The sequence below is a fragment of the Hypomesus nipponensis genome, chromosome 12, assembly GCF_054491055.1.
Source record: "Hypomesus nipponensis isolate SF chromosome 12, ASM5449105v1, whole genome shotgun sequence".
Lineage (NCBI taxonomy): Eukaryota > Metazoa > Chordata > Actinopteri > Osmeriformes > Osmeridae > Hypomesus > Hypomesus nipponensis.
The window spans coordinates 7783857-7805825 of NC_140372.1; the positions used below are offsets into that span (position 1 = coordinate 7783857).

Here is a 21969-nt window from a genome sequence, read left to right on the forward strand (position 1 = left end):
TATGCCTGTTTGTTGAAGCACATTTTATTCTGGATACGTTACGTAAAAGATGCGCATGTTTAGTATTTACTTGGCATTATTTCGTATTGTAAATAGTTTCGAGTTTTATATGTTTTTCACTACCTGGGCCGGACTAGCCTCTTAATATCAAATCCATTGGTTCTAATTAATTACCCCCCTTTGCAAGTGCACAAACCGCTCATCCGAACGTCAAAATAAATTCTTCAAGTTTAATGAATAGATAAAGTATAAAACGTAATAAGTCTGAATTGATAAATAGCTTAACATGTTATATAAAGAGTACCAGATCCGAAGGGACAACAACAGCATTCTATCTCCAAACACCCAATGAAAGTTATCATTTAGGGGCAAGACTGCTGTCACACGCGCACTAAATTCAAAGTTTGAAATTGATTAAAAAGGTGAAGTCATGTGCCGTGCTGTCTTAACACGTGCCCTCCCCAAAGATGCAGTATTTAAGTGCAGATATGGTATGTTTCAAGTGGTGGAGGTGAGTGAGAAGTGATTTTCTCAATGATGTCTTCTCAGTCTAGATGCAGTGAGTTGATCCTCTTCATAAATGGCAAAAAGGTAAGACTTTAGAGAGCAGATATGACACATTTATGTTGTCTTTCTTGCTTTATTCAATTAGTCCTTCATTCATTAATTAGTTCGTTCTTCATTCATCATGCATTTATTATCTTTATTCTCCCAACCCATAAGCATGAGTATGTTATGGAAAATGTTAGAGATACAATCAATATAACAGCAAATCTCTACTAATTGCTTGATAAAATGACAAGATATGTAATGATAATAATAAAAATAACCACATCAAAAGTATATTTTACCTCAATATAATATGTAATATTATGTGTAAGATGATTGATGCATGAAGATGATGCATTCTTGAATGTTTGACATTGAAATGTATGACCATTAGAGTAAAAATCAATAACCTATAGTGAATTAAGCATGAAATATCTAGATACAGAGGTATTTTGGTGTTGATAATTTTTTTATAATTGGTTATGTTTAAAGTTCCAACAGTGTAATGATAATATTAGGCATTAACTGTAGAATACCACTGACTTTTTTCTTAACCTAGCCTCACCTCAAAATCACTTGTTCCAGTAAAAAACACATGACAGTCAGCTGATTTCTCCCACTAGTTGTACCCAGTGACTTGCCACACTTAATACCATTGATTAGATGCAGTAGCCCTACTTCTCTTCTAGAGGTTTTCACAGTCTGTCTCCAGGATATTAAGGAAGACTCCTGATACTGATTGTCTGGGAGCGTATCATCAGATACAATGCTGAGATTGTCTAGACATTTTTGTATATTAAGCCTCAAGGAAGCCTTAAACCTTTATCCATCTGAAATATTTGAAAGGGTATACAATGTGTGTGTCAACCACCCAACAACAAATTGAGAGTGTGTGTTTGTCTCAGATCACAGAGAAGAATCCAGACCCAGAGGAAGTTTTGCTTAGCTTTCTCAGACGGAAAGGTATACTTTACCTCAAAACAACATCATGCTCACAGATAATGTGTTCATGATTTGTAGACAAACAAAGAAAGATTGAGAATTATCATTGAAGAAGAAAGATACCTTTCTATCTACCTTTCTATTCATGCAGTGGGGCTGACTGGAGCCAAGTATGGCTGTGGGGGAGGTGGATGTGGGGCCTGCACTGTCATGGTGTCCAGATATGACTGCCAGCAAAACAAGGTTCTGTATCCTTAACTTTTTAAACTCTCAGTTTGAATGAGAGATTAGCTTCTTCTATGATATTTGGCATACTATTGTAACCGTTTGTTTTGGAAATTGTTGCTTGTCTCCACTAGAATGCCAGAACTATTAGTTTAGGTTCAGATTTTCCTTAACATTTAACCTCAAGTCACTACACTGTTAACGCCTGCCTCCAGCCTATCTGCACCCTGCATGGGGCTGCTGTGGTTACTGTTGAGGGCATTGGCAGTACCAAGACCAAGCTGCACCCTGTCCAGGTAAAAGATCTTGTGTCCACACAGACTGAGCTTATCATCTAGTCCGGCTGTTGGTATTATCTGCGTAACTTTTGTTCTTTCAGGAGCGTATAGCCAAGGCCCATGGTTCTCAGTGTGGGTTCTGTACCCCAGGGATGGTGATGTCTATGTACACTCTCCTGAGGAACAAGCCCCAGCCCACCATGGAGGACATCCGAGAGGCTCTGGGGGGTAACGAATCATTACCACCTTTTGCTACATCTGAAAAAACAACCTTGCATATTTCCCAATGTTTTTATGATGACCATAGCCAAGTCTACCTCTCCACATCTGACCTTTGTTACGTTTCTCCAGGAAACCTATGCCGCTGCACTGGCTACCGGCCAATCATTGATGGATTCAAGACTTTCTGTGATGTGAGTTATGTCATTGACTTCATTCTTCAAGCTTCTTTTAAACATACAGATCAAAAGCATGCCGGCACATGACTCAAGAGTGCAACACCCCATGTGGATTCCTTCAATTTAACAACATGCAACAGCTGTCTTTTTCATTCTGTAACACACCTTTTATGATACACATCTGCTGTCCAATGCCAGACCTCAGAATGCTGCCAGAATGGAGAGGGCGGTGGAAAGTGCTGTCTGCAAAACGGAACCAACGGCCATGAAAATGGAGATGTATGGACACAACCCAGGAATGACCATCCATCATTTTAGCCATTGTGTTGTTATTGAACAATTGTGTTGTTGTTGACCGGTAGATCTGCCAGGAGCTTTTCTGTATGGACGAGGTATTGCCTCTGGACCCATCTCAAGACCTGATATTTCCCCCTGAGCTGATGGTGAGTAGGCCCTAGTCATCCATAAATGTCAATCTGGACAGAGTTTCTCACATGTGCTATCAGCTCTAAGAAAATTAAGTTAATTTTGTTGTCTCTCCTTGGTTCTCAAACATATTACATTACCAGATCATGGAGAAAGAAAATGGAGTTGGTCTCCTGTGTTTCCAAGGAGAAAGAGTGACGTTGGTGTGTCCAGTCGATTTATCGGACCTATTGAACTTGAAATCAGATCACCCAAATGCCCCTCTGGTAGTTGGCAACACAACTCTTGGTAATAATCTCTGATAAGCATTATTGAGTGTGTTTAGTCAAAAACATAAATGTTTTCTTGAATTCACTCAGCCATTGGTGGTAATTATATTCTAAATTCACATTATCTGTCTGTGTTCAAACAGGACCAAAGATCTTGCTGAAAGGAGTCTACCATCCTTTGGTTATCTATTCAGGAAGAATTTCGGAGTTAAAATCTCTTAGCTGGGGGAAGAACGGTGAATTAGAAACTTTAGTTACAAACACACTCATACAGCAATCATGTATCCCAGTATCAGCTCATCTCTGTGTCCACATGCAGGCCTGAATGTAGGGGCTGCCTGCACTCTCTCTAACCTGAAGGAGGAGCTGCAGAGGGTTGTGGGGGAGATGGAGATGGAGAAGACCAAAGGGTTCCAGGCATTGCTCCAGACTCTGCAGTGTCTGGCAGGGAAACAGATTCGCAACATGGCTGTGAGTCTACTAACACTGTGACTCCACCAACATGGCATGTCCACAATACTGTAGTCACACCAACCACAAGACTACAGTGGTTATAATTTGACAGTGGTCATAAAGTGGTCATTTGTGACGTCTACAGACTATCGGAGGCAACATTCTGAGTGCAAATCCCAAGTACGATCTCAACAGCATTTTAGCTGCCTTGGAATGCACACTGCTCGTCACTTCAAAAGGTACAGTTGGTGAATGTTCAATTCAGTTGATTCAATTGTGTTCCTCTTTTTGAATTCTTTTAAAATGAAAAGTTTGTTTTTTGGTTAGATGGGTCAAGGAAGATTCTTTTGAATGAGAAGCTTTTCACAGACTTCGGAAAAACAGCTCTCAGACCAAATGAAGTCCTTCTGGCGATTGACATTCCCTTCTCCAAACCAGTGAGTATTGTCCTTTTTATTCTGTCATAACAATTGTAATGTGTGCATGTGTGTCAAAACACTGCTGAGAACACATGAACTAATCACAAAGTCTACTAATCTAACTAATGTGTGGTGTGCCCTGCCTGCAGTGGGAGTTTGTGTCAGCCTTCCGTCAGGCCCAGCGAAGAGAGTTTGCGTTCTCCATTGTAAACTCTGGTATGAAGGTGGCCATCAAGAAGGATACCAATCTAGTGGAGTCTCTCCACATTTTCTATGGAGGTGTTGGACCTTCCCTGGTGAAGGTTGAACACACATGTGAACAGCTTGTGGGCCGGTAGGCATACTTATGACGAGCGCATTACTTATGATAGTTTGTATGAGAGACGCTGTCCCACCATACTGTATGTTCGGAGATGAGCTAACTGAGCTGGCCGTGTGTTAGGTCCTGGGGAGAGGAGCTCCTTGCTGAGGCCTGCAGACTCCTGGAGAACGAGGTGGACGTGTCTCCGCTTATACATGGTGGTAAAGTGGAGTACCGGAAGACACTCGCTCTCAGCTTTTTCTTCAAGTTCTACATGCAGGTGGTGCAGAATCTGCACGAGAGGGTAGGACAAAGTTGGAGCAAAGAAAATAATTTAGTCCCCCCCAAATTCTTTATATAAGCATTTATGTTACAGCAAACTAAAAAGACTGTGAACATCAATGGTAAATGTTATGTATGCAGGATGTAGGTGTAAATGGACTGCCGTTGGAACATCTCAGTGCTCTGAAGCCCTTCAAGAATGAGGTGCCCCACGGACATCACTCTTTCCAGGTTTGCTCTCAAACATCATTGGCCGAGTTTCCTAGATTCATTAAGAAGCTCGTAACGCTAAGAGCTTCTTAGGAGCATTCTGAGAGCCTTCTAGAGCGTTCTTAGAACTCTCTTAAGAAGCTCTTAGCGTTAAGAACTTCTTAATGAATCTGGGAAACCCGGCCATTATCTTTATTGTATTCATCTATAAAACATAAGACATGGGAACTGCTCATTTGTATACTTCCTGTAGCTTGTTCCTGAAGGCCAGCCCATTGATGACCCTGTGGGTCGTCCCAAAGAGCACCAGGCCTCTTACGAGCAGGCCACAGGAGAGGCCAAGTACTATGACGACCTTCCATCCGTTCAAGGGGAGCTCTTTGTGTCCATGGTGACCAGCACACGAGCGCATGCTAAGCTCATGTAAGTTGCCTTCATAGACGAGCTAAATCAGAGTATGCAGGATATATCCTAAAGTGGTTATACATTCCCTGCAGTGGTTATCCATTCTGCTCAATTAGAGTCTATGCCTTCCTCCATGTACACCAGCAATATTGACCCATCTGAAGCTCTGGGGATGTCTGGTGTGGTGACGTTCTTGTCTGCCCGGGACGTGCCCGGTCAGAACAAGAGACTGTGGTTCAACAACCCAGAGGAGCTGTTTGCTGAGGAGGAAGTACGAACCTTTACAACTCCCATCAAGATGACAAGGGACTGACCCTGACATACTTGTGTGTGTGAAGGTTTGTTTTCCCGTCTGACTGTGTGTGTTGGTCTGCAGGTGTGTTGCGTGGGCCAGATCATCGGAGCAGTGGTGGCGGAGACCAGAGAGCAGGCCAGGAGAGCAGCCCAGAAGGTCCAGGTCACCTATGAAGACATACTGCCAGTCTTCTTCACTATAGAGGTACATGCAGAACTGATCTGATTCTGAATCGATTTTTCCAGAACCAGATCTCTAAATCTATTTTTCTTTTCTCCAGGATGCTATCCAGCATCAGTCCTTTTTTGACCCTCAGAGAAAACTGCAGAGGGGTGATGTGGATGTGGCCTTTAAGACAGTGGAGCACATTTTGGAGGGTACATCAGTATGGTATTTCTGCATTTAAATAGATTCACAGATTGTGTTGTCCTTTTACTCTAACTGCATCTATTACAATGCTAACATGTTGGAAACAGATGAAATATATATGGGCGGCCAGGAGCATTTTTACATGGAAACCCAGGGTGTGATTGCAGTGCCCAAAGGTGAGAATGGAGAGCTGGACCTGTTTGTCGCCAGCCAACATTCAGCGTATGCTCAGGTCAGTTTCCTTTTTATTAGTTAATGAAACAAAACACGGACAAAGATTCGGACAAACAATATATTTGAGTAATATGCTGCTTTGTTCTCTGTCCCGTTTATCTTCCCTGCTACATTAGGAAATCGTAGGGATCACACTAGGCATCGACTCCAACAAGATCACCTGCCACGTCAAGCGGCTTGGAGGAGCGTTTGGCGGCAAGGTCATGAAGGTCGCTAATCTCTCTGCCATCACAGCCACCGCTGCATACAAGTAAGAAGTAGCAAATGTTACCGATGAACCGTTGATGTATTGACGTATTGGAGCAGATCTGATGCACATGTCCCTCTTCATTGCAGGACCGGACGAGCCGTTCGCTGCTCTCTGGATCGTGGGGATGACATGCTGATCACCAGTGGCAGACATCCCTTCCTAGGGAAGTACAAGGTATTCTAGACCAGCCTCTCTACTGAATCTCCAGAGAATAGCGACAGGATGACTTGTATTGTGATGACACACAAACCCTCTTTTCGATGATGGTATCCTCTCCGTTCAGGTGGGATACACTAACGACGGGACAATCGTGGCGGTCGACATCGCTTACTACAGCAACGGAGGGTGCACTCTGGACGAATCATCCTTTGTAGGCGCAAAAGAAAACGCGTCTTTCGAGTTTCAACCCATTTACGCCCATAGGAAGCAGCAGACACTTGAGGGTCCATACTGTGTTTTTCAGATCATGGAGAAAGCTTTGCTCCACATGGACAATGGATACAAGATCCCCAACTTGCGTGGCCGGGGATTGGTGTGTAAGACCTACTTGCCTTCCTACACTGCCTTCCGTGGCTTCGGAGCCCCGCAGGGCCTTACTGTGATGGAGAGCATCCTCCATGAGGTGGCGGTGCGATGTGCTCTTCCCCCGCACAAGGTCTGGGTTTCTTGGAGTGCATCGACAATGATTTGACATATACGGTTAATTGCAACACTAGGACATTTTAGGTAGTACTCACCTTGGCATGTGTCTTTACAGGTGAGGCAGATCAACATGTACCAGGCAGAAGAGTGCTACACCCACCACAAGCAGCTCTTCTCCCCCAGGGACATGATACGCTGCTGGGACGAGTGTCTGGACAAGGCTGGCTACCAGGAGCGCCTGCATGCCATTCAGCAGTTCAACGTCTTCAACCAATGGAAAAAGAGAGGCATCTCGGTCGTGCCGCTGAAGTTTGGAGTGGGCTTCTCTAAAGGCTTCTACAACCAGGTGAGGAAATGATGTGCTCATATACTGTACAGCGGTGACTGCATGGAACACTGTCAATGAAATGTATTTGTCGTGACCAGGGCGCAGCTCTGATCAACATTTATAAAGATGGCTCGGTGCTGGTGACCCATGGGGGGACGGAAATGGGCCAAGGTATCAATACCAAGGCCATTCAGGTGGGCTTGGATACTCATTTCACATGAAACTCCACATATTACTGTTTCTAATCATCGACCATATTGGTTTGGAATAAACCGTCCAAAACGTCCTTCCTTCGACGGTTTCAGATTGCTAGCCGCATTCTGAGGGTCCCCATGTCCTCTATCTATATCAAGGAGACGTGCACCGGCAGCGTCCCCAACGCTGCCCCCTCGGCTGCATCCTTTGGTACTGATGCTGTGGGTATGGCAGTGAAGGTACGAGCCACCATCTCACGGAACACACAGGTTCTTCAGCCAAGTTCCCCTGGTGTTTTGCTGGTGTGTTGTAGTCTCACACAGTGGTTGGTGCTTTCAGGATGCTTGTGAGAAACTGATGAGACGTCTGGAGCCAGTCATGAAGACACATCCCAAAAGCACCTGGAAACAATGGGTAAGCAAAAACACTCAACTGGCTATCTTAGTGAAACATTCAAACTACATTCCCTTTTCTCTTTCTGTGCTCTAACTGTGTAGTTCTTTATTCTCAGGTCGTCGAAGCTTACTGTCAGAAAATCAGTTTATCTGCAACTGGGTTCTTCATGTATGTAACATCACAGTTGACCTGGACATGTTGACATTTGAAACCATCCACCATCTTATGATTTAAATGTGGTGAATGTAATGTGTTGTTGCAGGGGACCACACACCAGCATAGACTGGGAGAAGAGTGAGGGTCCAGCTTACTACTACTTTACCTTTGGGGCCTGCTGCTCAGAAGTCGAGATAGACTGTCTAACAGGAGACCACAAAGTAGGGTCTTCCTCCAAACCAACAACTATTTGACTTACTGAAATTTGAGAAGGTGTGCCACACAAACGATATTCATGTTTTTGTTGCAGAACATCCGGACAGATATTGTGATGGACGTTGGAAAAAGCATCAATCCGGCTCTTGATATTGGACAGGTGCGGTCAAAACACGCAGGCTGAGACAAAACTCAGACCACAAAAGTGTGAACAAGATATTCACAGAGTTTCAGTGGCTGAAGACATGGGAAATAATGCATTTTCTCTGTAATAGTTTTGGATATTGTGCCTCTGGTTTCAGATCGAGGGAGGTTTTGTCCAAGGCATTGGCCTGTACACCATAGAGGAGCTGGAGTTCTCACCAGAGGGTGTCCTTATGACTCGAGGCCCTTCTCAATACAAGATCCCTGCTTTATGTGACATCCCTCCCCAGCTTAACGTCCACTTGCTGGCCAACGCAGAGAACCCTTATGCCATCTACATGTCTAAGGCAATCTGAACACTGTACACACAATCTGAACACGCAAGCAAAGAAAACAACAGACAATTTGGTCATTGCCAAATAGTTCAATTGAACTCTCTTGATATGTAAATATGCAGATGGAATACTGTTTTACAGGGTATCGGTGAGCCCCCAGTGTTCTTTGGCTGCACCATATTCTTTGCCATCAAAGAGGCCATCGCTGCTGCCCGTAGGGATAGGGGACTGGACGAGACTTTCTCCCTGAGTTCCCCTGCCACTGCTGAGAAGATCCGAATGGCCTGCATCGACCAGTTCACACAAAAGGTACAGACTTGTCTGCACATTTTGTAAATGTCGGGTGTTACACTACTCTGTTAAAATCTACTTTTTGCTTTTCAAGGTGCCATGTACAAAGGAAGGAATTTTCAAACCATGGCGTATCAATGTGTGAGCTGGCAGTGAACTTGAATAAGAAAAATGTCTGTTATATTTTCAGGTTCCTCTTGTACCGTTTTTTGGGGACGGTATGAAAGTCATTTAGGACTCATTTCTAGGATGTTTGCTTAAGGAAAAAGCTAGAATTCCTTCCAATAATTAATAAATATGCCAAACAAACTTTAAACTTTAATAAAACAATTTGAGTTTTAGCTTTCTATTTAACTAAGCTATGTGTGACAGAAACATTTACTTGTAATAAACTTGTAAACTTGCAATAGTTTTTTGGTGATTTATTAATATAGAGCCAGCACACAAAATATGGAATGGTGGAATGAATTAAAAGGTAAAGTTCAAGCTGAAGACATTCATATCCTTGATAGCAGTTTAGGGAAAGAAGACAGCACACGACTTGAACTGAGTATACCAAGGTCTTTCAACTTCTGTATAAGCCAAGTCTGTACAGATATGAAAGATTGTTTGTTTATGTCATAACACATGTTAATCAGTGATAGCACAAAGTATTACACAATAAAATGTTATGTAAGTACATCTTTGAAGTAGTCCCGTAATGGGGAGGCAGATTAGGATGATTGTAAGATTCTTTGATTTCGGGGCAAGGAGTACTAATTAGCCAAGGGTCCCAGAAACCCTAGTGGCGCCCTTGCATCTTTGTCAATCATTTCAAGTTAGTATCTCTGTGTCAGTGATCTATATGAGTATAGCAACTTCATATGTGCATGCCATTTGCTATGTTAATACATGGTAGATGTAATGTAACCTTAAACGTTGTAAAAGTTTCTCTTCTAGATATCCAAAGCCCATGGTTTGAAGGATCCTGGTTGACTGGTGGGAATCTGTGAAGTGAGATAATCACATTACTTTCTAAGATATATAACAATTCGATATATAACAATACTATCAGTTTTTCTTGCTCTCGCTGGCATGCGCATAAGAAAAAAAAACGACCAGTTATTTTTTATTATTGATCAAATAAATTGAATTGAATTCCTACCGCTGTAGGGTTATGAACATGTGGGTATGACGACGACACGTGGCATCCACCTACCCTCTGTGTGAAAGGGGTGGCACATGCCAGGCAGGTTCTCTCAGGGGTGGCAGGGCTGTTCAGGGTGAAGGGCCCGTTCATCCCCGCCTCAGCACGCGCTGACGCCACAGCATCTTTGATGGCGAAGAACACAGAGCTACCCAAGAACAGGATGGGTTCTCCGATACCCTGCAGAGAACATGACAGAACCGTCAGAATGTCACAGACTGGCACTGAGCAGCCACTTGAGGATAAGAGAGAGAGTGAGAGAGAGAACAAGGATGACAGATTCATATAAAGAGAGTAACACACCTTTGATGAGTAGATGGCATGCGAGTTATCAGACTCAGCCAGCAGATAGATGTTGAACTTCAGAGGAATGTCACAGACAGCAGGGATCTTGTACTGGGAGGGGCCACGTGTATACAGCACCCCAGACGGAGAGAACTTCAGCTCCTCCATGGTGTAAAGACCAAGGCCCTGGATAAATGCCCCTTCAATCTGAAACACACACACACCATTCAATTGTATGTTGATCTATGAAGATCATGTTCTATATTACACACTTCTACATTTTTGGTTCTGCAGAATTAGTCTCACCTGACCAATGTCTACAGATGGATTAACACTGCGGCCAATGTCCACCACAATGTCTGTCCTCACAGTCTGAATGAAGAACCCCCCCCCCCCCCCCAAAAAAAAAGCTATTCATTAAAATGGTTCAGAAATTCAAGAGGTAGAATTCTAGTGATGTGAATTACAAATGGAATATGCAGTAAAAAGCACCCTAACCCTGTAGTCCCCTGTCAGGCAGTCCACTTCAGCCTCACAGCAGCATACACCATAGGTGTAATATGAATAGGGCTGGCCTTCCTGTTTCTCCCAGTCCATATACCCATCATGGCCCCTACAAAACAAACAATGGGCACATTTCAGTGAATGTGGAACGGTTTTTGGGCATGCACATGAAGTAGCTTCATGAAGCTTTCAGTCAAATCCTGTTGAACAAAATCAATCTCAGATACTGTATGTGACATACTTGTAGAATCCAGTGGCTGACAGACTGATCTTCTCAAAGAAAGCTGAGGTCACCTACATGTGAATAGGAAGACAAAACCTTTACAATTATAACCAAATATATGTACTGTTTTAAACTATTTTAACAGTTTAGTTTTGTTGAATACAATGTATATGAATTTTGAAAGAAGAATGATAAATGACTTGAATGAATGAATGAATGAATACTGTATATGATCACTGTCACATACCCAGCTCTTCCATGTGCCTTCAGGGTTCTTCTTAATTAGGGGTTGCAATCGCTGGTACAAAATCTGGCAGGCGTCCTGAGACAAACACACACACACACAGAGGTAAGCCACCTGGGAATCAGCTAGGTTATTGAAAGGTGAGAATGTTTCTAGACCAGTGACTGGGCATCGTCATAGTTCAAGGGCACCTTGACTGCCATGCCATTGGCATCTGTGCCATAGGATGCAGCCGAGGGGCAGGTGTTGGGCACAGTGCTGGTGTTGGTCTCGGTGATGTGGATGAGAGAGATGGGGATGTGGAGCTCACGACTCGCCACCTGGGGAGAGGAAGAAACATCCGGAAGGTAAGCAGGGAAGCGTTAGCTGTAGTCGTTAGAGTTTCCCTTCGACAAAAGGAGGGCACCTGTTGCATTTTAGTGTGGATCCCCTGGCCCATCTCTGTCCCTCCGTGACTGACCAGAACCGAGCCGTCCTTGTAGATATGCACCAGGGCTGCAGCCTTTTACACACAAAAACATGTACACATGCACACACACATAAGACACACACAGCTAATTATTGTTTAAGGCTGTTATACATTACATTTACATTTATTCATTTAGCAGACACTTTTATCCAAAGCGACTTCCAAGAGAGAGCTTTACAAAAGAGCATAGGTCACTGATCATAACAACGAGGTAGTCCCAAACACTGCAAGCAGCCAAAACATGAAGCATACATTGTGAAAAACTAAACTAGTGCCAAAGGGAAGATCCATAAGAGCATGCAGTTATACAAGTTACAAATTAAAACAACATGAACCTCAAAAAGTACAAGACTGTACCTGTAAAGCGAGTACAAGAGTTAACTTCGTTATAAATAACCTACAAGAGCAACAAGTCTCTCAATAAGAGTCATTGTGATCCTGGAGGAAACCTGTTCTGTATATAATTAACAAAGGAAGATGGATTTACATGACTTATAAGCTAATTTTACCTGATTGAGGAAGCTCTCGGCAAATGCGATGCCATATTTGATAGGGATAAGGGACAGCCCTCTCTTCTTCCAGCGATTTTGCTTGTTAAACTCGGTGATGGACTTGCGTCGAGCGTCGTAATCCGACTTCACCTTGCACTCATCCCAGCATCGCCACAGGTTCTCAGGGTCAAACTCAAACTTGTAGTGGGTCATGGACACCCCCTTGTACATATTCATCTCACGGACCTGCTCAGACACAACATCAAAGAAAAAGGTTCTGCCCATCAGACCAATTCTAATCCTCCCCCCAAACCGCCATCTTTAGCTAGTCCCAACCCTTCCTCCGCTGACCTCTTCGGCGGTGCGGCCCAACTTTGCGGCCACGTCGTTGATCATGCACTCGACAACCAGCATGCTCTGGGGCACGCCGAAGCCTCTGAACGCCGTGTTGGAGGGCAGGTTGGTTCTGCAGGCCACAGCTCGGCCTCTCAGGTTGGGGATCTTGTAGGCGTTGTCCATGTGCAGGAGAATCTTCTCAATGACCTGTTGGAGAGAAAACATCAGGGTGAAGACTCAGTCTGGTCCAATGGCGACAATATCTCATTGAGGACTTTGTATGGTGGTAGAGATGAAGTTCTCCACAAACGTCTCACCAGAACAGACTCATCCACAGTGTTACCGCTGTTGGCATAGTAGTGCAGGTCCGCAGCTTCAATCCTTCCGTCATTCATAAAGCCAACCTGAAAGACTTCAAAGTTTAAGTTCCACTTACGATATCTTAACTGTCACCCTATGAAAGCAAAGCATACCGTAAATTTGACAGACACGAGCTGAGCAACAGTGAGGAAAGCACCTTGTATGTTCCCAGAACAGGATGCCGAGCCCCAGTGATAAGCATATCTTCTCCTCTTTCTAGAACACAACGCACCGGTCGCCCAAGCCTACATAGAGATTACGCATCAACGCACAAAATGACATTTTCTAAGTATCAACTTCTCTATGAAATAAGACTTATCGAGTCTATTATGTTTATTATGACTTATCAAATCATAATCCAAGTCAACAAAGCCTACATGGACATACTTCCATGCAGCCAAAGAGGTGATGCAAGCCAGAACAGTTGTTTTGGTGAGCTTCCCTCCAAAAGCTCCTCCAATCCTTTTCACATGGCAGGACACTCTGTTTGAGGGTATGCAAAGTGTCTCTGCAATGGCTTCCTTCAATAAAACATAGACATATCAGTACATTACATTTGAAAAGGGGAAATGTCGTTGTTGAAGGAAAAACTCAATCCTAGACAGTTCCAATTTCATGGAGGAGACGTTACTTGGGTGTATGATGGGTGCTGGCATGATATATAGACATCGAGCTCCCTCTCCTCTCCTGTGGGAACCACCAGCATGCTTTGGGTTTCCATGTAGAAATGCTCCTGCCCACCCATTCGTATCTCTCCTGGAATGTGATTAGAAAACAAACATTGAAAATATGTGTCTGTATATTTGAAGTTATTTGTCAAACTATGATTTTGTTATTTTCCTTTGAATGATCAGCTATGCAGTCAGGAAGGGCATTCCGTATTACAACACGGCGGTACTGCACCTTCATGAACTTGGTCCACTGCTGCGAAGGCCTCGGTCACATGACCTCTCTCGATAACCCGCTCCGGTTTAAAAAAGGACCGTTTCTCCATGGCCTCCTACCCATGGTGTGTGTGTGCGTGTGTGTGTGTGTGCATGAGAGAAAGACAGAGGGTGTATTAAAGTAACAAAGTGAGCAAAACGGTTCAAACAGAGCAAGAACAACATATGGCTATTGTGTTGTTAGGCGATCTACAGTGCATGAGTAATCTCCCATGTCTGCATATGTTGTGTGTTTGCATACAACACCATTCGTTTTATGGGAGGTGTCGTTGTGAGACCAGACCTCGACGGTGAAAACGGGATCTGGCAGATCTTCATAGACAATCTTGACAGCGGCAGCACTGCGTTTAGCGTGTGGCTTGGTGTCAGCGACCACCGCACACACAATCTGTCCCACGCAAGACACCTGGGGAGCGCAGGCACTTTGACACGGCTTATTTCTCAACGTACAGATGATGGTTATTCTCAGTGTGCAAAAACAAATGCAGCCTCCAAAATCATGGCCTGAGGGGGTGTTGATATCGACCCCATGTACTGTACCTCCTTCTCAGCCAGCAGTTCCTCTTCGTAGCCACAGAAGGGGCGCACCTTCTTCCCAGGGATGTCTCGCCATGTGATGACGTCCACCACTCCAGGGAACTGGAGAGCCTGGCTCACATCCAAGTCTCTGAGAAAAGGACAGTCCCTAAAGTCACATCATCGTAGATACAAAACACGTGCCTTATCGCGCGTGACTCTAATTTGGCCAAGCTTTTGTGGCTCCCTGTCCAAATGAATATTGAATTACAACAAAATAAATCCCCATGGCTATAAACATTTATTTGGAATTTCCTTTAAAGGAAATGAGGCCAGCTGACACGAAGAGGCCCAGGGTGAATGGCTGTTGTATCGAATGGGGAGGTTCAAGCTTGTTGACGAAGATCATGTGCAACCTTAATAGATTATATACTATGGATCCTCACTGTAGACCACTCTGTCAAAACACACTATGGGTTAGTGCAAAGGGGTATGGACTACTGGGATAATGCATACAGCAGTAATAGCAAAATCCTCTACGATGACTGTATAATCATAACCCATTTTAGATCAACAATTATTAGCAAATAATTAGAAAACAACCAGATCGGCAGTAGTGTGGGTAAAGAATGATATGCAGAAAGCACCGTATATAACGGTATATCTGAAGGGTCCACTATCCCGGAATTGGGATGGAATCATGCAATCCACAAAGTCATGTTTTAAAACCCCTGTTCTCTCACATGATCTTAGCGTGTGCTCGGGTGCTGGTGACCAATACGAGGAAGAGCTCTCCGTCCCTCTTGGGCATGTCGTCACAGTACACCGCCTCGCCTGTAGCCTGGCTGATGGCAGAGCGATGCATGATAGGACGGCCCACCAGGTCCTGACACTCCTGGCCCCCTGCCACCGCCTGCAACACACACATTCACACACCTGACCTTTAGCCAGACAGAGACCTGACGTTAAATAATAACAGCATTACAACACCTAATGGGATTAGGGGCCACAGGTCAAACCTGGAATTCCTGAAGGCTGGGTTGCAGTTGGTGGGGGAGAGGCTGGATACCACTGCTCATCTCCTGGGACAGGAACTCTGTGGTCACACCCTAACAAGGAAACACATTCTCAATGCCCCAAATCCCTTCTCACCAAATATAGCTGTCAAAGGCCAAAGCAATCAGTTGTGTTCCACCCAGGGCATGACTGAGGGGTTTATACCCAGCTGGGTCCTACCATCTCTCTGAGTGCCTGCTGTATCTGCAGGTAGAATTTGAAGAGCAGGCTGAGAGTTAGGGACATGCGGAACTCCACCGTGCCCCCCGGGGTGCTGGGAGGAAGGGTAAGTTCATCCAGCAGGACAGAATACGCCTCCTCCAAGGTTTCTTCATTCCAAGGCCTGGTGGACAGAAGGAAGGGGTGGAGGCGTGGTGGTGGGACAAAGGGAGGGTGCTAAGTGATTTGGGGCATTATTTATATTTCTCATCACCATTGACTGATGGGCTCCAAAGTTAAACTCAAGTGAGTTGGATGTTTTTTTAGATCCTAGCTCCTGAGCTTGATGATAACGAGGAGCTGGTCGTACCGCCCTATGACGGCCGAGCAGGTTTTGGTGGCGCTGACGGTGCATGGGCCCACGCCTCCGTAGTAGAGACTGAGATCCTGGACCAGGCTGGAGCCCTCTGGGAACACCACCCGCATGCCCGTGGTCACGGTGGCCAGGGCGTTCTCCTTCCTCGGGGCCTGTCGGAGCGCTCGCACAAACTCCCCCTGCAGGCACGGGAGGCACATTACACTCGCTGTATCACGAACCAATGATACACGGAAATAATACAAACACACGTCATAGCAGATGGCGTAACTGGTTTCATTGACGTTTTACCTTTCTGGTCACCGGGATGAAAACAGACAGGACGATTGCGTTGGGTTTAAGGGCTGTTTTTCCAAAGGCCACAAAGAAATCCTTATCCAATGGGATCTCCTCTTTTCCCTCTGCAGAATAGACAATACAACAATGTCTAAAAACTCACTTTAGGATACCTGACATATTGGGAAGTCTCAGGAAAACTATTAACTGATGACTCACCCTTTGAAAGCACCTCAAGTTTGCAGTTCCCAGCAGCTAAGACAGGGTTCAAGTCTGAATTTGGATATGCACTCACAATGTTACCCCCCAGGGACTAAATCACAAACAAACAAACACACACACACACAGTGAATACAAATAGCATTTTAAAAAAAAGACAAACCATGTAAACATCACCATGAATCTGTTTCAGTGGTGTGATACACCACGTAGGGATCTGAGCACCAAATCTGTTAACATCTGTGGTTTAGCGTCCGAGCCAGATGTCCACTCACTGCCACGTTGCGGATCTGCTGTCCACCCAGGTTTCCCAGCTGCTGGAGTAGGGCTCGGAACACTTCTGTCTGCTCCAGGGGCAGCTCCCCTACCAGCCTGGCCAGCAGGGCCCTCACGGCTGACAGCGTGCTGCCTGCTCCCACCCACACACCTGCACCACACATCCACACTCACATGAACAGAAAGTTCACTAACAATTTTACTAAATGGTTAACAACTTATACTTTGGTTGAGGCTGGTGGAGTCAATGATTTGACCGCGGCAGTAGTTAGTTGTTGATAAAATAACAAATGTCTGGTGAAGTTTGCATGGTCAAATGTTTGAAGTCTTAGGTCTAACCCTGGGGTGTCTGGGTAACCTCAAACAGCTCCTTTACTCTGGTCGGTGATATGATCACTGGATGCAGCACTCCTTTAAACTTGATGTCCGGACCTGGGAACAAACAAGTGGTAGTCTTGCCCGTAAACTGAAGGGCTTATTGAAAAAGCATGAGACATTTTTACAAAGAGTACACCAGCGTGGGTGGAGAGATTGTGGACACCTATGTTGGTGTTGCCCATGACCAGAGGAGCCTGAGGGTGCAAGCTCTTCAGCTGCACCAGCTCCTCCAGAGAGACCGGGGACACCCAGGTGATCCTCTCCCCACGGAACGTCTGGGACTTCTGGGTCTCTGTCTCCGCCATGACCTGGTAAGAGTGGAACACGCCATCTCACAGATCTCTGTATCATAGATCAAGTTCTAATAAGCGTCATGTGTGCGAGTGTCAGCTGACTGTGCCCCTGAAACCGACGTGTGATTGTGTGTTACTGTACACCTTGTCCAATGGGATTTTCTACTGGATGTTTGGTGTTGTCATGCTCAGCGAGCGAGGCTAGCTCTGATGTCTTACTATCAGCTCTGGAGGGAAGATGAGCTCTTGGCTGGGGTCCAGAGGGAGCATGTCTGCCTTGTCAAACAGCTGAGGAAGATCCTTGGAGAAACAACAACTATCCTTTCAACGTTTTTTATTCAATTCAAAAATGTTATGTCAATTACCAATTGACTTAACAGTGTGACAATAATTTAGTCAAGGACTAAGAGTGATAAAGTAGCTTGAACGGTAAATTCCTAACGTAATTTCTGATTTAGTGTGTTAACAAGACGTGAAATTATCAATAGTGCTACAGCAAACATAGTTTATAACTGAGTTTAGGTCCGAGGAAGAACTGTGAGTAAGCTTACTTACATCTTCACAATTCTTAGGCTGACTGTTTCCATTCATGCAACAACTGCCATCGCCGTTGGCTTGACAACAGTTCGATTCCTGGGGACATATTACTATTCAGTAACCCGGTACACAGCAGTTATAGGCTTCAAGCTAGTTAAATCACACTTTTTGAAATGCAGAAGTTAATACCTGACAGAAGGTTTTGCAGCCATCAACAATGGGCCGATATCCGGTGCACCGACACAGATTACCTGAAAACCAATACGATATTAATTAAAAGAAAATATTTTCTGTCAGGGTGTTTTGGAGCATGACCTAGACAGAGCTTCCTGGTTGTGTTGAGCGTTACCCCCCAGAGCCTCTCGGATGTCCTCCATGGTGGGCTGGGGCTTGTTCCTCAGGAGAGTGTACATAGACATCACCATCCCTGGGGTACAGAACCCACACTGAGAACCATGGGCCTTGGCTATACGCTCCTGAAAGAACACACATCAACCATTAAAGTGATGCCACATCTGCACTATTCAATACAAACACAAAATACAATTTCATTCCAAGTGTGTGACTTTTGATTCACTCAAAGTGTTGTTTATGTTTTGAAAACTTAATGCAGTTCATAATAAACATGTGTATTCAGATTTGACCAAAATGCACCTTTAAGGGGTTTGTGTGTACCTGTACTGGATGAATCCTGGTCTTAGTGTTACCTATGCCCTCTACTGTGGTCACGGCTGCACCCTGAAGTTGGCACACTGGCATCAGACAGGCATTCACAGAGTAATGGCTAGTAGGTGAAGGAGTAGTGTTTCATGTGGCAAAATGCAATGTCATGATCACCATAATTATCGACATAACATCCATCATCATTGTCCCCATTCACTAATGCAAATAAAGTTATGAAAAACCAAATGTTCAATTAAAGAATGACAGCTGGCCCATCCACACTGTAACATAAACAATTATGTCTACCGCATTAATTAAATACAGGGAAAATAAAAGGATACACAATAGTTTTGTTGTTGGGCTCGTAGCGGGAGAGCATGACTGTGCAAGCTCCACATCCACCCCCCCCACACCCATACTTAGTGCCTGTCATCCTTACTGGAATCAGGGGGTTAAGAATAAATGTGAAATAACCGAATCAAAAATGTCAACAAACCATGTAATGGTTCTCCACATTTCCAAGAAAGTTCAGCTCGAAGACTGCATTCAAATGTGCCACAAAAGTACACATTTCACTGTCAAGATGAGCTGGATAAAACGTGATTATCACACTCAATTTCTGTGACCCATTTCATAGGCTTAAATATAAATATTTAAAGATAGTTTACTAAACTATTACAAATGAAAACGTTGAATAATGTATTTTTATTTTACTTCATCTTTTCTGACCTTACCAAGTTGTCTAAGCATAACCTGTTTGATTCCCCAGTCTTGTATCAAGGATACACTTTTCTCTGAGATAAGACAGTAACATTGTCTCCGGGTCCACATAGTCAGTTACCTGTTTGCATAAAGAGTAAAATAAAGTACCATATATGTGTGAAAATATATCTATAATTTTACTTCATCACCGACTTCCGTAATCACTTAAACATTTGCTAATCGACTCCATCTAGAAAGTTTTTGTACAGAAATTGGTGTAGCCTTGTAGTATTGTATTGTAAAACGTAGCAACGTGCAATTATAATCTAAAACAACACTCAAATATAGGATCTTCCTACCCTTTTTCCATTTACGTAGAAACACAAACGTTCGATTTGATGAATCTCAGCCATTTCGCTTTCATCTGGCAAAGAGTTTACTCCCCGTGTCCTAGCGTGACTTATTTTTTACTGGCGAAACCGAAAACAGCAGTAACAGCTTGACGGCCCGTTAATACTTGTATGGCGGTAACCCAGTTGAAAGTTAATTATTCGTTCTAGATGTCCTATTTTTTTAATCTAGGTCATAGAAGAAACATTAACTTCCAACAACAATGTCACTTACAAACACTACCAATTGGCGAAGCATTGGATCAATAGTTGGTTATGACAGATTCTATTTTATTCACTCTAAAACGGCTCTGCTAAAATAACGGCTCCTTAAATTCAAGCCACACAAAGTAAGGATTGTCTACTTTGTAGGCTATGTCATAATGTGCATTGAGTTTGTACTAAGGTCTAACTGTCATGTACTTTTCAAACCACAAGATGGAGCTATAACACAACGGGACTAAGAGTGAGCTCCAGGCTCGTCTCTGAAAATAAGTGGTTCCAACATGCTTTTATACACTTTGTTCCGCTTCGCAGAGCAGAGGAAAGATGTCCCACAGTGCAAAGTCTTGAAGACATGAATCTGTCCACAGAGCAGCATATCAGACAGCCATTACAATTAGTTATAGGCTAAAGCTTATTATATGTACATGAATAAAAAGTCAAAAAGTTGTCCCACTGAACCGAATGACCATCGTGGCAGCCCAGTATCGCGAATGCCACAATATAATAACACCTCTTAAATATTTCAGAAGATTTATGTTTTTGAACTTACAATTTTCATTTAGTCATGCTTGTCTGCTGGTAACTCTCCTTGTCTACAGCACACACATACTTGTAGTGTGTGGGTATCCTTGTCTCAGTGCTCATGTGTCTGTGTCACACAACCTTGACAGGTTTTTGCACATGTTTGTTTGTGTACGTGTGTGTGGTTCTTCTCTACAAGCTGTGTGGAACCTTCCAGGGCATAAGGAATGTTCCTGCACCTTCTGACCCCATCTTCACCTCAGCCTTCCAGCAGTGGTCCCCAGAGAGGGGAAGAGAATGTAACCGGGGTTATCTGGCCTAATACAAAACAAGCATAACCTAGATGTTTACGATTCCGACTGGAACACCCCAAAGAAATCTGTCATGGTCTTTTTGTGGTGAGAGGAAATTATATTGTTTTATAGTGTCTTTTGTTTTATCTTGTCTTTTCTTTTTCAAAGATAACTATTGTTTTGGTCTCACTTTCTGTCAAGCGTGAGAGATTTCAACCATGCTTCCTGTAATGCTTTGCGTGACCAGGTGCTTTGACTGTAAACAATGAACATGGAATGATTCCATAAATCTTAGAGCAGAGACCTACGCAGAGAACACATTATCCAACGTCTGTCTCCATTCAAAGGCTTCCCAGCTGATATGAGGAGAATTAAGGAGGAGATTAGCCCAGCTGGAACCCAACATTTGTGTGGTGCGTGTGCTTCTGAGGTGCTTGTGCTGGCCATGTGTGTGTGTGTGTGTTTGGGGTGTGTGTGTGTGTGTGAGTGTGTAATGCTCTAGAGCAGTCAATCTTAAATGTATGAGCCCCTGGCTGTGACTCCCTACTGTGAGTGATCAGGAGGAGCATGGTGCCCAGAGCAATCTCAGCACTTCAAATCCACAAGGCCAGGAGAATATGGCCGTCCTCTGGGATGAGAGCACAGCTGCCCTCTGGAATGACAGAAAAAAGGGCTTAGCATACTCACATTAGTCAAGTCAAGGTTGTACCTTATCCTGTATTTGTTGACTCACCCTTTCTCAAATCACCCTACACACACATACACACACACACACACACAAATTGCGCTTCATCCGATCTGTTGAAAGCAGTCAGTACATAACGTGTGCCTTGGAAGAAAACAGGGTTAGCCTAATTCCTGAGAGAAGCCATTCTACTGGTCAAGTCCCTACAGTGGTTTTGCACTGCTAAAGTTACCCAGCTTGTTTCTCCCAGGGGCCATAGTCAAATCCCAGCTTTATTAATCACGGGCCATTATCTCACTAGCTGAATATGAGAGGCTATTATAGGGAGAGCTCAGAGGACTCACCAAGGACGTT

General features: G+C 44.1%; 2 protein-coding genes across 6 annotated transcripts; one reads left to right on the forward strand and one right to left on the reverse strand.

The window, feature by feature from the left end:
- The first annotated feature begins 537 nt into the window (after positions 1 to 537).
- aox5 (aldehyde oxidase 5) lies at positions 538 to 9407 on the forward strand. Its single transcript, XM_084668581.1, has 35 exons — positions 538 to 591; positions 1455 to 1512; positions 1643 to 1739; positions 1904 to 2012; positions 2096 to 2222; positions 2346 to 2407; positions 2591 to 2671; positions 2755 to 2835; positions 2962 to 3106; positions 3231 to 3323; positions 3407 to 3558; positions 3686 to 3779; positions 3868 to 3977; positions 4109 to 4293; positions 4402 to 4564; positions 4684 to 4773; positions 5006 to 5175; positions 5302 to 5428; positions 5534 to 5656; positions 5733 to 5829; positions 5929 to 6053; positions 6172 to 6305; positions 6392 to 6479; positions 6589 to 6675; positions 6769 to 6960; positions 7063 to 7293; positions 7374 to 7469; positions 7581 to 7709; positions 7810 to 7884; positions 7982 to 8034; positions 8129 to 8243; positions 8333 to 8398; positions 8541 to 8729; positions 8859 to 9026; positions 9103 to 9407. Exons 1-35 carry the CDS (start codon positions 538 to 540, stop codon positions 9151 to 9153), a joined length of 4017 nt encoding a protein of 1338 aa, XP_084524707.1. The 3' UTR covers positions 9154 to 9407.
- Positions 9408 to 9415: 8 nt separating this feature from the next.
- On the reverse strand, positions 9416 to 20130 carry aox6 (aldehyde oxidase 6). 5 transcript variants are annotated; one of them, XM_084667945.1, is made up of 36 exons: positions 19861 to 20130; positions 19586 to 19640; positions 19141 to 19237; positions 18812 to 18920; positions 18486 to 18612; positions 18326 to 18387; positions 18155 to 18232; positions 17819 to 17899; positions 17470 to 17614; positions 17268 to 17360; positions 16928 to 17079; positions 16653 to 16746; positions 16449 to 16558; positions 16152 to 16336; positions 15803 to 15965; positions 15586 to 15675; positions 15310 to 15479; positions 14591 to 14717; positions 14334 to 14456; positions 14010 to 14106; positions 13738 to 13862; positions 13494 to 13627; positions 13264 to 13351; positions 13064 to 13150; positions 12762 to 12953; positions 12429 to 12656; positions 11857 to 11952; positions 11642 to 11770; positions 11454 to 11528; positions 11225 to 11277; positions 10978 to 11092; positions 10786 to 10851; positions 10498 to 10686; positions 10153 to 10374; positions 9919 to 9994; positions 9416 to 9595 (listed from the first exon to the last, which is right to left on the reverse strand). In XM_084667945.1, exons 1-35 carry the CDS (start codon positions 19912 to 19914, stop codon positions 9944 to 9946), a joined length of 4062 nt encoding a protein of 1353 aa, XP_084524071.1. In that variant the 5' UTR covers positions 19915 to 20130; the 3' UTR covers positions 9416 to 9595; positions 9919 to 9943. The 5 variants fall into 5 exon arrangements, with proteins under 5 accessions (XP_084524071.1, XP_084524073.1, XP_084524070.1 ...); XM_084667947.1 differs by having other exon boundaries at positions 10207 to 10374; positions 19861 to 20005; XM_084667944.1 differs by having other exon boundaries at positions 9416 to 9994.
- Between the last annotated feature and the right edge of the window lie 1839 nt (positions 20131 to 21969).